General features: G+C 45.7%; 1 protein-coding gene across 6 annotated transcripts in view; it reads right to left on the reverse strand.

Moving 5' to 3' along the window:
* The window catches only part of MTA1 (metastasis associated 1), a 427965-nt gene that overhangs the window by 265583 nt on the left and 145911 nt on the right, over nt 1-16471 (reverse strand). For all 6 annotated transcript variants that reach the window (XM_082242913.1, XM_082242912.1, XM_082242916.1 and 3 more), the window contains exon 8: nt 13897-13996. In XM_082242913.1, coding sequence (XP_082099039.1) covers nt 13897-13996 — 100 coding nt within the window. The remainder of the gene's footprint in view (nt 1-13896; nt 13997-16471) is intronic.

The raw sequence follows: 16471 nt of genomic DNA on the forward strand, positions 1-16471 counted from the left end.
GGGGCACGGGATTGTGACCCTCTTAACTGTTACTTTTCACAAGAGCGCTCCTGAATGCTCAGTCCCGTCTGGAGAATGATATGTTCATGTAGTTCATATCTATGTTTTTTTTATGTGCCTAGTTACCTACATTCTGCATATTCTACTTAATTACATGACTTTTGAGGAGCTCTGGCCTAGAGCCCGGCTCAATCTCCAACTCCTCCCCCTCATAGGCCTCCACCCGCGTGAGCCTGGTAGGCCCAGTAGTGGGTGTCTTCCTTTGGTTCGCTAGATCCCCCCCTTCTAACTCTTCTTCATTCTACCTGTTCACTTTACCTCCTCGCTACTTCTTTCATCGCTTACCCTCTCCTCTACCTGTTCTCCCTACCCCCTTCTTCCTCTAGAAAACGCATAACACGTCTACTACACGACCTGCATCTTCCATGCAGGTGAACAAAACTACACCGTTTTCTCAAATCCCCACCAACTATACTTCCGCATCAATCCCTTTCTATTCCCCCATCAGCTCCTTTCGTCTGTTTTTGACATCTCTATCGGGCAGATTACCTGGTCAGACCAAACTAATCATCACCAGACTGCAGCCTTTCCTCCCCAGACTGGTCCATTTAGATCAAGTGGGCTTCATTCCCTCTAGCCCCCCCCCCCCCTCCCCATTACACCAATCACTCCAACTTAACTTCAATTTTAAATGGATGCCCTTAAAATATCTGAGAACTTTTATTCCACCCAATCCCACTGAGGTCTTTAGTTTGAACTTTCCACCCCTACTAAGCAAAGTGTGCGCCATCCTGGATGGATGGACCTCAGGTCTTTACTCCTGGTTCGGACATTGTAGTATCATTAAGATTAGTGTCCTACCGAAGTTCCTTTATCTCTTTCAAACATTACCAATCTTTATCCCCTCGTCCTTCAGGCAAGCCAAAGCACTCTTCACCAGGTTCATATGGGCCGGTAGATGCCCCAGGCTCTGCAGACGTTTTTAGACTTTACCTAAATCTCATGATGGCGTAGCCTTTCCCGACACTCAAATACTACCATGCAGCCCATTTGAGCAGACTAGTCGACTGGTGTAGACACGGACAGTTTAAACTTAGAACGTCTATAGAACAATGCAGTAGCCCAGTGCCTCTGACCAGGGCACCTTGGTGCTACAAAGCCCTCCCGACACCTCTCAAGTCACACCCCTTCATAGGCCCTATTCTCCGCATTTGCTGCAAGGTGAGTCCCAACCCTGAGCTCTCCTCCCCTTGCTCCCCGCTCTTCCCCATTTTTTTTTTAAACTTCTTTTTTATTATTCATTTTATCAATTAAACAGAAAGGTAATACATCAGCATAGTTGCATTACAAAAAAAAATACTGTACACAATATCTGCAGGATTTCTCATAAAATCCAATATTGGTAGAGTATACCACGAATAAATGTGACAATACAGATCCATGAACATGCGTAAATGAATGCAAAGAGCAGTGTTACAACACATTTTGCTTATTCAACATAAGACTAAAAAAAACTCAGCAGTAAGAGCAAATGGTGGTCAGCGTTGTATCCCTTCTCCCAAGCGGAGTGTAGTCGCAGACCGGACCCCACCGTGCCCGCACATTCCCACAATTAGACCAGCGTAGAGACACACGTGTCCGCCAGGTCAACCCAGGCACCCCAAATCTTCAGAAATTTTTTTGGACAGCCCCTGGCTTCATAAGTCATTTTATATAGAGGTAGGACCTGATTAATTCGATTCTTCCAAATGTCAAGTGGAATCCTGTCCGTACGTACCCACTGGCATAAAACAATAAAAGTCTAAGAAACTGCTTTTGGTGAGAGCGGAGATCAACATCCCCGAGAATCCCCAGTACGCACCACTTAGGGCTGCAGACGTTAGGGAGGCCCAGGGATGCCGAGAGGAAGTGCGTAACCTGAGACCAAAAAGGCCTTATAGTTGGACAGCTCCACAGCATATGTAGTAAATCCCCCCGATCTCCACTGCATTTGTGACACTCTGGGGTGGACCTCGGTTTCATCAAAAACAACCGATAAGGTGTGTAATATGTTCTATGAAAAATGCGTAGTTGTATCAAACGTTCCCTGGCAGATATGGGAGTCTTAACATATACCTCCAGCAATTCCTCCCAGTCATCGTCCAAAAGATCCAGGATGTCCCTCGTCCACCCGGCCCTGATAGCCTCCAATCGAGACGGCACACTACCAATGAGAACACCATAGTAGGAGCTAGTTAATTTAGAGTTCTCATCCTGCAACAACTCCTTTTCCATAGGAGAGTTGCAGAGTGAGACAGTGCCAGGCCCAAATTGGGCTAAGGCCGCATGTCGCAACTGGAGATAACGATAGTCCCAGGAGCCGGGTATCCGAAAGTCCATCCGGAACTGGGAGAATGTCTTAAAAATCCCCTCTTCAAATAGTTGGTGGGCATACTTCAGGCCCCGCTCCGCCCACTGCGCCGCATCTTGGGACAAACTAGGATTACACCACAAGGGCTGATTTAGAGAGAAGTGGCCCGGAGACGCCGCCAACAGTGTCTCGCATCTGATATAGATTTTCAAAAAAGACGTCAAAAAAGAGCTGTACCCTCAGAGGCCGCAACGCTGCATCTGTAAATAAGATTAGCGAGTGTCTCATATGAGGAAACCACCGCAGCTTCGACAGCCATAGCAGCACTGCTCCTCTGAGGGAAGAGCCAACCATGAATGTGCACCAATTGCGCTGCATAGTAATATAAGCATAAGTTCGGGAGGGCAAGACCCCCCCAAGTCTACCGGTTGCTGTAACGTAGCAATGGAAAGTCTGGGCGCTTTTGGGTACCACAAGAAACCTGAAATAAGGGAGTCGAGTTCCTTAAAAAACTTATTTGGCACAAATATCGGGGAATTGGCCAAGATGTACAAAAATTTGGGTAACATAACCATTTTGAACAAATTAACCCTACCGGTCAGAGTTATTGGCAGATGCTTCCAGTGTTCCAACTTAGACCTAAACATATTCAGACAGGGAAGATTATTGTTTAAATATAAGGATATGGGCTGCTGGACCTGAACTCCCAGGTATCGGAAGGAAAATGTAAATTTTAAGGGGCAGCCCTCCGGTACAGAGAGAGGAATGTTCATATCTACCGGAAACCGGCTGGATTTAGACCAGTTGACACGAAAACCGGAGAAAAAAAACGAAATGTTGGATAAGTTGAAGAACCTTCATAAGCGACGTTTGCGGATCAGTTAAATATAACAACATGTCATCGGCATAAAGAGAGACTCTCTCCTCCAGGGACCCCACACACATCCCACGGATATCCGTGGAGGTTCTTAACAGCTGGGCCAAAGGTTCTATGGCAAGCGCAAAAAGCAAGGGGAATAAAGGGCAGCCCTGCCGTTAACCCCTATGTATGTGCAAGGGACTAGACACCACCCCGTTCACCCGAATACGGGCCAGAGGTTGTGCATATAGGATCCTAAGCCAGGCCAGGAAATTCTTCCCAAAGCCAAATCTCTCAAGTACGTAGAACAGATATGGCCACTCCACAGAGTCTAAAGCCTTCTGTGTGTCGAGTGAGAGAACCACCCTAGGCAACTGAGAAGGATTCGGAGCCTGCAGATTAGTAACAACCGACGAATATTCGAGTATGCCGAGCGCCCTGGAATAAAACCGGTCTGATCTATCCCCACTATAGAACTAATCACCTTATTAAGCCGTAACGCAAGAATTTTGGTAAGGATTTTAAGCTCGACATTAATAAGCGATATGGGCCGGTAGGAGTCACAATACAGTGGGTCCTTGTTGGGTTTAGGGATTAAGACTATAAGGGCCTCCTGCAGCGAAGGGGGGAGGGAGCCACCATCAAATATCGTTTTAAAGAGCACCAAAAGCCGTGGCAATAACAGCTCCCCGTGATGTAAATACCATTCCACTGGGAAGCTATCAGGGCCTGGAGTCTTATGCTTCGGAAAGGACTTAAGGGCCACCTCCACCTCCTTCAACGTGAAGGGAGCATCAAGACTAGTACTCTAGTCCACACTAAGTTCGAAAAGGAATAGAATCTACATAGGCATAGAGTTCGGGAGGGGTATAGTGGGCCCGAGAGGTATAAAGGTCCGAATAAAATCTATGAAAGGCGCCAATAATTGCATCTGTGGACGAGAGGGATTGACCTAAATGATCAAAAATTACAGGGATAGCGACCGGTTCCGGAACGGGGCTGGACAAGAAGGCCAGCAGTCGACCGTTCCTGTCCCCAGTCTCAAAGATGCGCTGGGACTGTTAGAGGAGACGCTTCTGAGTCCTCTACACCAATGCCAACTCATAAGCCCGCTGCGCCGCCTTCCACAACCTACAATTCTCAGGGGTGGGATCTAAAGTATAGGCTCGTTCGGAGCCACTCAAAGAATCCGCCAATTCCTCAATATTAGCCGCTACAGCCTTCTTAAACTTAGCAACTCCCTGCATATATGCTCCACGCAGGACCACCTTGAAAGCATCCCAACAGGTAAGGTCAGTCACCCCCTCCGCATTCTCCACCCAGTAATGAGACATAGCAGTAGCGCATTCAGCCGACACCATCGGTTCCACGAGCCAATAAGGGCTCATACGCCACACCGAGTTGGACGGCTGTCTGGCCACTAGCAGCGTCATCGCCAGGGGTGAATGATCTGAGATCGCCCTCGGCAGGTATGCCACCTCTGAAAGTGTGGAAAGCACCTCTGCAGAGACAAACCACACGTCCAACCTGGAGAAAGTACCATGAGAACTGGAGTAACAGGAATATTCCCTCCGCCGTGGATATTTTCAACGCCATGCCTCCGTCAGACCGTACGCTGCTGCCCAATCAGCCAAAGCCTGCGGGGGCCGCACCGAGCCATGGAGTCGATCTAGTTGCAGATCCAACACAGTGTTAAAGTCCCCCCCTATAATTAAAGAGCCCTGGGCAACCGAGAGGACATCCCGCATACAGCCATCAAGGCGGCCAGCCTCCACGGGCGGAGGGAGATATAAGTTAACTACAGTATACAAGTGATCCATATAATTCAATACCACTATAACATAGCACCCCTCACGATCGGTCTTCACCTCCAGCACCCGCACCGGGCAAGCCCTGGAGATCAAGGTCGAGACGCCCCTTGAATAGGTGGAGTAGGTAGCATGAAATGCAATACGTGGCCGTTTCAACGCCCTTGTCTTGGGATCCAGCAAATGTGTCTCCTGCAAAAGAAGGGCATCCGCCTTGGAGCGTTTAAAATAGTCAAATACCAGAGACCTCTTAATCTTGGGAGTTCATACCCCGCACATTCCAAGTTAAAAGTTTCAAGGACATGTGGAAACATAAGCTCTTCCCCATTTTAGGAAACCCCGATATCCCTCCGGGCTGCGAGAGGGGAGCATTCCGCAATTTGATAGAGAAAGGCTACTTCCAGGACTCTCATTTCTTTTTAGAATCAAATTTCTGGCCCTTCTATCACATTCTGACCGATTGATCCTCATGGGTGTTACAAATTGACCCCATGGCAAGCACTCCAACTCTGACATTACCTTACCTCCCTAGGACCTCCCTGGCCGTCAGCAGATATTATTTGAAGAATATTGCTCGAACAATGACCCCCTCCCCCGTGCCCTCTCCAAGATGTACTCCCTTCTCATTGTACCATCTGGCAATTATACGATACAGGGTATTGCTAAATGGGAGAGGGTACTTGCCAGAACCTTCATGCCCGCCCAACGACAAAATATCATCCATCTTGCTTTAAAGTCATCCATATGCACCCGTATGCAAGAAACAAACTACAAACTGTTGGCATACTGGTACTTTACCCCGACGGCCCTGTGCAAATACTTTCCAGGGGCCTCAGACCGTTAGAGATGCCGAGAGGGTACGGGGACCATACTCCATATTTTTTGGAGCTGCCCCAAACTCCAACACTACTGGAAGAGGTGCGTCGGATCTCCCAGAAGTTTACGGATTTCTCGATTTGGGAGGATCCTGCCTTTTTGCTACACTGTACACAAATCCCACTTAAACAAACAATACAAGAAATCGGTCCTGCACCACTTATTTAACGCTGCAAAGGCCTGCATCAGCCTTTCCTGGAAAATCACTGAACCTCCTATCGTTATGTGGCTCAATAAAGTCAGAAATATTATTAGCTTGGAACCTGGTCTCGTTGAAACAGGTTCATCTACTCAGAGTAAGGTAAAATTCTACAAGGAGACTTCCCTGGCGATTGAATACATAATACCTTGCCCATTGGGAGAGGCAGTTCACACCTTCCTCAACCCAGGTGCTCACTCCCCTCACTTTTCCTCCCCCCTCCCCCAATAATTCTCCCTATCCCTCCCCCCTTTCTTTCACCCCTATCCCCACTCTCCAACATGTTCCTCCTTCCTTCCCCATCCCACCTCGAAAACCACTTTGTGTGTCTTAATGATACCCCCTCTCTACCCCTTACAAACGCTTATTGCTTTATATATCTCAAAATCTATTACCTCTGGAACTTGCGGATCATGCCAGTTGAATACCTTGGCTCTGCCATTTCCTCACTTACAATCACTACTTGTACCCACATATGTAGCTCCTTTTTGGATGTACCCTTTTGTACATGTGCAATTGTTTTGACTGTCATTCCTTTGTACGTGATTAAATAAAGAATTTGAAAAAACTGAATTTGAAAAAAAAAAAAAAAGAGAAAAAAACTTTATTCCGAGGTTTCTGTGCATGCATTGTCTGAGCAACAATTACACTAAAGTCTACACTAATATTTACACTAAAGTCTACACTAATATTTAAAGCTAATCAAGTCTTTGTGGTTCGTTCCTGTAACTTTTTGTTCAAGCAAAGTATCTTAAAGTATAGAATCTGAGTATACTTTGAACCAGTTAATACATTATCGGCTATTTGAAAAAAAACTGGATTTTTGTAAGAATTTACCGTAAAATCCTTTTCTCTGAAGTCCATTGACAGACACAGCTCTTTTGCTTCTAATACCACTGGGTTATGCTGTCTCCTAACAGGAGTAGTAGTAGGCAGGAAAGAAACAGTTTACCCTGCCTACGGGGGCTGTCCCTATAGGGCTAACCCCACACACCCTGCTCCAGCATACCAGTTTCATTGCAAGCAGTGAGAAGACAAACAATCCCCATATCAGAGGGGCGGGTGCTGCGTCTGTCAATGGACTTCCGTGAAAAGGATTTTACGGGAGGTTCTTACATAAATCCAGTTCTCTCCATCATCTATTGACAGACGCAACTCTTATACCATTGGGACGTCCCAGAGCAGTGTAGGCATGAGGGGTGGGGAGAACGCAAACCAAAATATTAACATAAACTACAAAGGCTAAACTTAGCCAACTGGGTAACATGAAGCTCAACCAGGAACAACAGGAGCTCACCCAAGAAAAAAACCCTTAAAAGAGAAAAAACGAGTCTCTTTGAAATAGCAGCCTGTAAAACCTTGCGGCCAAAGGATGCATCCGAAGATGCCAACAAATCTACCTTGTAGAATTTTGTAAAAGTGTGCACAAATGACCAAGTCGCCGTCTCACAAACCTGCACTACTGAGGCCTGATAGCGAAAAGTCCAAGAGGCACTCAGTGCCCTAGTAGAATGCGCCTTCACAGGTTAAGGAGGAACGTGACCCTTCAAAGAATAAACCTGAACAACCGTCTGCCTAATCCATCTGGTTATAGTCATAACAGATGCACTTACTGGGGTGTTTAATCAAATTAGTTTGTAAGGTTTTACGCTATTGCGCTTTTACCTTTACTTCCATGATCCTGTGACCATTGAGCTAACTGTTCACGTGGACCTGGATCTACTATCAAGGTGACAAGTTTATCCAAGGAAACCGCCTTTACCTTACCTCAATCTGGTAAGCTTATACCCTTTGGGGTTCCTGGTTCCGGATTACATCTTTACTTTATGTTTGGACTATATGGACTTTACATCTCCATTGATCATATTATAGCGCGACTTATTATTACAATATTCTACAGGGTGTGGTCACACTAGAAGTTGCTGCTGTTTCACTGTACTTTTCCTTTAGCGCGGTTAACATCTTTACATAACAGATGCAGCCAAACCCTTACGAGATCCCTCAGTAAGGACAAAAAGAGCATCTGATTTCCTAAAAGACTTTGTGACCGTAAGGTAAACCCTGATCGCCCAAACCACATCCAGAGAGAGCAAAGCAATTTCCTTGGGATGCTTAGGCTTAGGACAGAGTGAAGGCAACACAATGTCTTAATTTAGATGGAAATCAGACACCACCTTAGGGAGAAAAGACGGATTAGGTCAGAGTAACACTATCTCTGTGGACCACCAAATAAGGCGAACGACAAGACAGCACCGCCAACCCAGACACTCCGTGGGCAGAAGTAATTACCACCAGAAAAGCAACCTTCTGGAATAAAGAAAGCAGAGAAATCTCCCTAATGTTCTCAAAAGGAGGCTTTTGAAGAACAGACAAAACCAGATTAAGATCCCACGGAGGCAACGGGGATCTCCTCGGGGGAGCCAGAGGACACACCCCCTGAATAAAAGTGCATTACCAAGGCATTACCATCCAACGGTCGTTGGAAGTAAATAGACAAAGCCGACACTTGGCCCTTGATAATGCCCAAGGCAAACCGCTGCTCAACCCCTTTTTGTAAAAAGGCCAAAACCCTAGCTATAGAAAACAAGCGAGGGTGCAACTTCAGCGATTCCCACCATGAAAGGTACGATTTCCACATACGATGATAAATCTTCCTACAAGTCGCCTTCCTAGCCTTCAACAGGGTAGGGATTACAGATTCAGAGAGACCCTTCTCTCTCAACACCTGCCCTTCAACAGCCATGTCATTAAAGCCAGCAATCGTAAACGTAAAGCAGGATGGAAGACTGGTCCCTGGGACAGCAGATCCTCTCTCTCAGAGGAAGTCTCCACGGAGGATCGCGACCAATTTTACTAGGTCTGCGTACCAAGACCGACGAGGCCAGGCGGGGCCACCAGAACGACCGGAATTCCTTCCATCGCCACCCTACGGAGAAGCCTTGGCAAGAGCTTTATCAGAGGGAAGGCATAGATCAGCCGATGCTTGCTCCAAGGAGCCACCAAGGCGTCTGTGGCGTCAGACAGATAAACCCGAGACCTGTCCACAAACCTCTGGACTTTTTTGTTTAGGCGAGACGCAAACATGTCTACCTCCGGAGAACCCCACTGGACACAGAGGAGATGAAACACCTCCTCTGGTCCACCAGGATAGAGCAGACATTGTGAGGTGGCTCAAGCGTATCATTTTGTCTAAAGACTGTAGATCCCTGTTCCATTTGGCAAGAATCTGTTTGCAGAGGTCTCAAGTGAGACTGAGAAAATGGAACCACCTTTGAAGGTTGATACCATCAGAGCAAGGGTTCTCATACAAGTCCGGAGTAAGGACAGATCGGTTTCCAACAGCAACCGCATCGCTCCCTGCAGAAAGCGGTTCAGAGCATTGAGGTCCAGGATTGGACTCACCTTGCCCTCTTTTTTGGGCACCTTGAACAGGTTTGAATAGAAACCTTGAAAGCATTACTGTGGAGGAACCGACACAATCACTCCTTGAGAAAGGAGATCCTGCATTGCGTCTCAGACATCCTTCAAACGACCTGGAGACAGGTGAAGATTTGTCTGAAAAAACTGGTCCGCCAGCCGGGACCGAAATTCGATCTTGTACACGGAACGAATCAGTTTGTGAACCCATTTGTCTTGAATAAAGGAAGTCCAGAGTTCCTGAAAGAAGCGCAGATGTCCCTCCACCCCAGAAACAGGTGAGGGCGCCCCTTCATGCTGAAGAGAACTTGTCCGCAGAACCGGACTGGCTGGTCTTGGTCTTGCCTGACCATGGCTTTTTAGCCCCTCCAAAAGCCCTGAACGGCTTCCCCTTTTCTTTCCCCCCCTGAGGCACAAAAAAAAAAAAAAAGTCTATGAGTGGTGAAAGAAGGCCCCCGCTTACTAAGGGGTGCCTTACCTTTTGGCGGATTGAGGAAGAAGTTAGACCTTTGATCAACTCATCCAGCGAGTCGACATATAATCGCTCTCCCAGAAAAGGGATATCTGTTAAGGCCTTCTTGGAAGCCTGGTCTGCCGACCAGCTTTTCAGCCACACCATACATCTTATGGCAATCCCCACAGCCGACACTCTGGCCACCAGGGGAGCTGCATCCAAGGACGCATCACACAGGTACACCAGGGCCATCTGGTCCATAAGTTCCATAAGCTCCGGGGAAACTAAGTCAGCATCTAGGTTCCCCTTAAAAACATTAACCCATTCCGTAACCGTCTGTGATAACAAAACAGACACAAAAATCGGTTTCAGGATTGAACCCGCCAACACATTAAGATGGCGGAAAAGGGATTCCACCCACCTGCCCACCAGGTCCTTAAACACCGGGGAATCTTCCACAGGCACTATAGTAGATTTGTTCAACTTGGATACAGGATGATCCACCTTAGACAGTACCGTCCAACAGTTCGAAACTGTCACAGCAAAGTGATAACAACGTTTAAAGTGCCTAGGCACTACTAGCACGTGTTTGATGCACCGCCATTGTTCATTAAAAATATCATGAAAATTCTCGGGAAAAGGAAAAACCTTGCCCGATTTTTGGGTTTTGCGGGAGCCGAAGGACACCTACCGGTGTGGGCTCATCTGCCATTTTTAAAAAGTTTCCCTTACTGAAACAATCAGGGCTTCCACCAAAGCGCGTTCCCGTACTGCAGCTGAAGAGGAAAAGTCCTCTTCACCATCCGATTTTGCGAGGACAGCGATCCCTCAACGAGGGGGGCATCCGTGGCGAAGATATCAGCCTCTGAATCAGAGGACTCCACCGATGATGGTGAAGGCAGCGGCCGTTTCCGGCTATTAACCTTTTTCATCACAAAATCGGCCTTGGTCACCAGGCTTTCCAGTACTGCTCAAATCGTGGCCAGCAACTGCGATCCGGAAGGTCCGGTAGTCGCACTAAGAGGGTCTGTGGGTGAAACCACTGCCTGGGACTCCATAATTAGTTCAAAAGAAAACAGGTGCACTGTCTCTTTAAGAGCGCTGAGCGCGGTCCCCACTGCCGATCACCGCGGTATGCGGAGTCCCCTTTTAATATATGCAGATAGAGTGTGCAGGGATATGCCCACAGAGACCCCCAGTACTTTACCACCTCTCTGAGAAACCTCCAGAGCTGATCTGTGCAGCAGGAAAGTGAAAGTCACAGGATATGACATCAGCCTGGATAGAATGTGAAAGGTCACGCTGCATGTGTAGCTCCATAAGGCTACACAAAAATGGCTGCCAATGCAAGTCAATGGGAAGCACAGGAAAATGGCTGCACCAATGGTCAATGGGGAGAAATTCTCCTATGCCCACACTAAAGATGGCGGCCCCCATGCCATCAGGGGACCCCAAATTGGAGGCCACAGAGGATCTACAATACCCAGAAGGAAAAGGTTCCATTTTCACCCCCCCCCCCCAGGACGCCAGGTGCCGCTGCAATAGCGCCCCCCCCCCCAGGTGAAAGCCGCAATAATGGCAGGGCACAGGGCCAGGTATGCTGACAGGGCAGGGGGATCTTTTAAGACGTACTAGGTCCTATCATCCCCGGGAGTGGGCCATGCCGCCCCCCCCCCCCCCCCCAAGACCACTTAGACATATGGAGGGGGCTACATTTACTTACCATACCATACCGTGGACCAGGGTGGGCTCCGCTCCAGACAGACTGCCTCCCAACCGGAGTGGGGGTGCTGCCAGCTGAGAGGTACGCTGTGACTCAGGGCATTCCAGGTCGTCCCCATCCAAAACTGGGCTCTGTCGTGGCAAGGCCTAGTGCAGGACTATAACCTGCTCATGTAGGCCAGGCTGGGAGACCTTAAGGATCTAGATTATCCAGTGCGAAAACCTCAGCCGGCAATTGCTTGTAGTTCATCAGGAGGAATCCCTGTGAACACCAACTAGCAGAAGTGAGTAAAGAAATGTAAAATGAAATATTCTTAAAAGAATAAAAAACTGAGACTGAAGTCCCAGCAGGAAACCTAGGTCCTACTCCTTCACTGAGCAGAAACAAACTGGTATGCTGGAACAGGTGTGTGGGGTTCTACCTATAGGGACAGCCCCGTAGGCGTGGTAAACTGTTTTTTTCTTCCTGCCTAGTACTACTCCTGTAGGGGGCAGCATAACCCAATGGTATAAGAAGCATAAGAGCTGCATCTGTCAATGGACGATCGAGACACAGATTTTTACATCCCTCAAAAAGAATTTCAGGTGTTGAACATGTAAGATAATTTTAAAGTGTTACTAAACTCACAACAGTAAAATGTACAACAGTCTGTATATGCAGTAAAGCATGCTTGTTATACACACTGTGGAACCTTAGGGTTAATCCTCTGCATTCTGTAAAAAGGCTGTTTGATCCTGTCTTCTCTGTTTCTACCATCCTTCCACAGTCCCCAATTCAGCTCCTGATAGAACAGAGTCTAGGGGACAAGCTGCACATGCTCAGTTTGGTGTGTATTGCTAGAGAGTTTTTTTCTTGGGAGAGTGTATGTGATCAGCACAGGGCCAATAAGCACTGTCCAGAGGGTCAAGGGTCCTGCAGCCTCATTGGACATTCATAGGCAAATGAAAACTCCTCCTACAAGCTTTAAACAGACACTGATAAAACTCACAGGACTGCTATATACTGCTGATAAGAAAAGGTATTATATTATATATTTACTAAAACTATTGCATTTCCATATGCTGAATACTGTAGGAGACCAGATATAGTGCATGCAGGGTCCTGGGTTTAGTAACACTAAGAAAATAATGGGAAAGTATTGGGCATGGCAAGATCATGATATTTCCTGACCACTAGAAACACTTACTGGAAAATCTTTGAGTGCACAATGATCATTCCATTTTCCACTGAGAAAAAGAAACATGACCATTAAAGCACCTGCATCCTATTCACACATTTAAAAAGAACACCAAGTTGGAGCAAATATCTTTGTGCCCAATATTTTCTGTAAGGCTGGCCATACACTATACAATTTTCTTATTGCATTTCCTTTAGATTTACCTTTAACTATGTAGTGCAAGGGCCTGCCTGATTGCATACAAATTGAAAGTGTTTAGGTTTGACCCTATATTACATGGTTTTGGTAAATCTAAAGGAAAGTTGAACAAGAAAATTGTATAGTGTATGGCCAGCCTAAGACATCTACCCAGACCCAGCAAATGTAATTTGGTTATGTGCTGTAACCATACAGGTTTTAAAATCTGAGTTGGTATTAAGTGTTTTAGGGGTTTCATAAAGAAATCTTGAAATTGCCTATGAAGTACATTTCAGTTATAATTTAGCACACATTCTTAAATAAATATAAGTACACAGACACATACACACAAAAAAACATTAATATCTGTATTATATTTACTTGCGAAGGGGCAACGTGTTTTTATACATCATTTGTTGTGTACATAATATTGGAAAAGTAGACCAATATCAATAAATGTGTACCCCCACATGCCTGCTTCGTTTACAGGCATGACGGTTGGTCTAGCTGGGAGACACTGTTACCTGTTCAGGACCCAGCAGAAAGATGAAACACTGACCTGCTTAGTATGCACAGTCATTGCTCGAACAGCTGTCAAGGGAGCAACACATGCAAAATCTGCATGTTCTCACTGCATATTCCAAGGATCCCGTGGCTGGCAACTAATCGCCAGTGACAGTATCCAAGTGTGACACTGGCATAAAACGTGTAGAGTCAACAGCTTCCATGCTAACATTTTTTTTTTCCATACGTTCAATAAATAATTTTTTGAACAAGTGTAAATGCAAATACACTGCATAATAATGAAAACTATATATTGCTTGGTGACAATGAGACTCTTGCTTTTACTTCTTACCAGTGTGATGTCTCTAGAGGCAGCAGCTGCACTCATATGTAGACTAGGCTGTCGGACAGAGCTACTGCAATCTAATGCACGTGCAAAAGTACCTACGGAACTGGAAAAGGAAAGAAAAAAAAAAAAAAATTGTCAGTAATTCATCATCATGTCCTGAACCCTAAAAGCATAACAAAAAACATTTGTTGTAAATCTTAAAAGACATTTTCACTTTTAGTAAACATGTAAAGCCAGGGGTAACGTGGCAGGGCATATAGAAGGAAACCGGATTTTTGTAAGAACTTACCGTAAAATCCTTTTCTCCGACTTTCGACAGATGCAGCTCTGCTTAATCATAGACTATAGTGGGAGGATCATAACCTATAGTCTATGATTAAGCAGAGCTGCGTCTGTTGAACGATAGAGAAATTGTAATTTGCCTGTAAATTCCATATCTACGAGTACAGTACAGGACACAGGCAGCTTATTCATACACCGTAGATCAAAGGTCTGTACCTTCAGGTGATTCAACACTGGACAGGAATGCAAGGAAGGGCGTCTTGTACTGTACTCGAAGATATGAAATTTACAAGTAAATGAAAATTCCTCCCATCTTAAATAGTACAGTCCAGGACACAGGTAACTTATTCATACACCATGGGAAAACCATAATGAATGTATAAAACACATAGACAAACAAAACTGTGCCAACAGGCTCAAAGACAATAAGGGTAAATGACCCAGATGGTTCAGAGCACCACTGCAAGAACCCTGTTGCAAAAATCTGAAGACTGGCCACCCATCTGGTAAATTTTGAAGAAGTGCACACCGAATACCGGTTGGTGGCCTCACAGAGTTGGGGGACAGAGGCTTGGTTCCTAAAGGCCTTGACTACTCCAACGGATCTGGTGGAATGTGCCAATAGTTCAGGAGAAGGTTTTTGTTTCAGAGCATAGGCTCCAGCAATCAAATTCCTTATCCACCTTCCAATTGTGGATTTTGAAGCAGTGTTTCGATGACCCAAAGAATAAATAAAACAGGGAATCGGTTTGACTAATGAAAGCAAAAGCTTTTTAGGTACAACCTGATGTTTCTGACTATGTCCAGGCAATGTAGGGAGACTTCCTTTGGGTGCTCAGGAGCAGGGCAAAAAGGATGGTAGAACAATGTTCTCATTCAGATGAAACGCTGAACCAACATTTGAAAGGATGGATGGTCTAGTGTGTAATGCAGCCTTGCAGCACAATAGAGATAGCGCTACTCCAGGTGATAAGTGAAAGCTCATAGACAAAACGTGTGCAAGGTCCAGTCTGTGGTCCAGTGAATGCATGCAATGAAAAAACAAATGACCGCATTCCCAAATGCCACAAGATCTTTAATGCAAAAAAATCATCCAACAAACAGAACCAAGGAAAGTTCATGACACTTGTCAGAAGAGCATGGTTGACATGTTTTGCCAATCTAATCGCTTAATCATAACCGGATTATGGTTATGATTAAGGGATTAGATCTGCGTAAACATGTCAACCATGCTCTTCCAAAAAGTATCATGAACTTTCCTTGATTCGGTTTGTTGGATGATTTTAATGCATTAAAGATCTCGTAGCATTTGGGAGTGCGGTCATTCGATTTTTCATTGGCTGTAATGCAACCTTGTCTTTGTGAAGTACAAGAAAGGCTTGACAGTTTAGAGATACAAATCGGACAGATGTGATGGCTACCAGAAAGGCTACTTTACTGGAAAGAACCTTCAAGAGAATATCCTCCATTGGTTCAAAGAGGGGTTTCTGCAATGCAGGAAAAATAAAGTCAAAACATTCAGGGTGCTAAGATTGTTTAAAAAAAAAAAAAAAATTATATTATATCTATATAAATAAAATTGAACATAATGAAGGGCAGGGCACAGAGTTCCCACTGGGACTGAATTGACTAGGCTCACACCAGACAAAGCATGATTTCCAAGTACGAAAATAAATCTTCTTGTATGTAGGTTTTCTTGCATTCAGCAAGGTAGTCAAAGTAGTCTGAGTCAAAGACTTAGAAACCCCTATATCTCTTAGGGCCTGGATTTCAACAGCCATGCCGTTAAGCCAGGGGCTCAAGCAGGGTGGAATAGAGGACCAGGAGACAGAAGATCTGGCCTGTTAGGAAGAGGCCCAGAGTTTCTGCAAGAAGTCTGAGCATGTCTATGTATCAGGGTCTTCCGGACCAGTTCAGTGAAAGAAAAATCACTGCCTTCCTCTCTTGCTCGGTTTTGTGTAGCAGGCAAGGCAAGGAAGGCAGAATAATTAGTGGATGGAAAGCATAAATGAGCCTAATTGAAACCAGAGGAGAACAACAGCTTACAAGACCAGAGCTAGAGGATCCCTGGTTCTGGATACAGAGGTAGTTTGTTGTGATATCTGGAGGTTAGGATGAGAATGTCCACATCAAAAGAACCCAGTTTTTAGTATATCAGACTGAATGCATCTAGATGAAGCAACCATTTTCCTTGGTCCAAAACTGTGCCGCCTGCCAGTTGTCAACTCCTGTGATATAGACTGCAGAAATCACTAGTCAGAGTATTTATCCATGAAAGAAACTAGTTAGCTTCTTC

This window comes from Pelophylax lessonae, assembly GCF_965119305.1.
Source record: "Pelophylax lessonae genome assembly, chromosome: 13".
Lineage (NCBI taxonomy): Eukaryota > Metazoa > Chordata > Amphibia > Anura > Ranidae > Pelophylax > Pelophylax lessonae.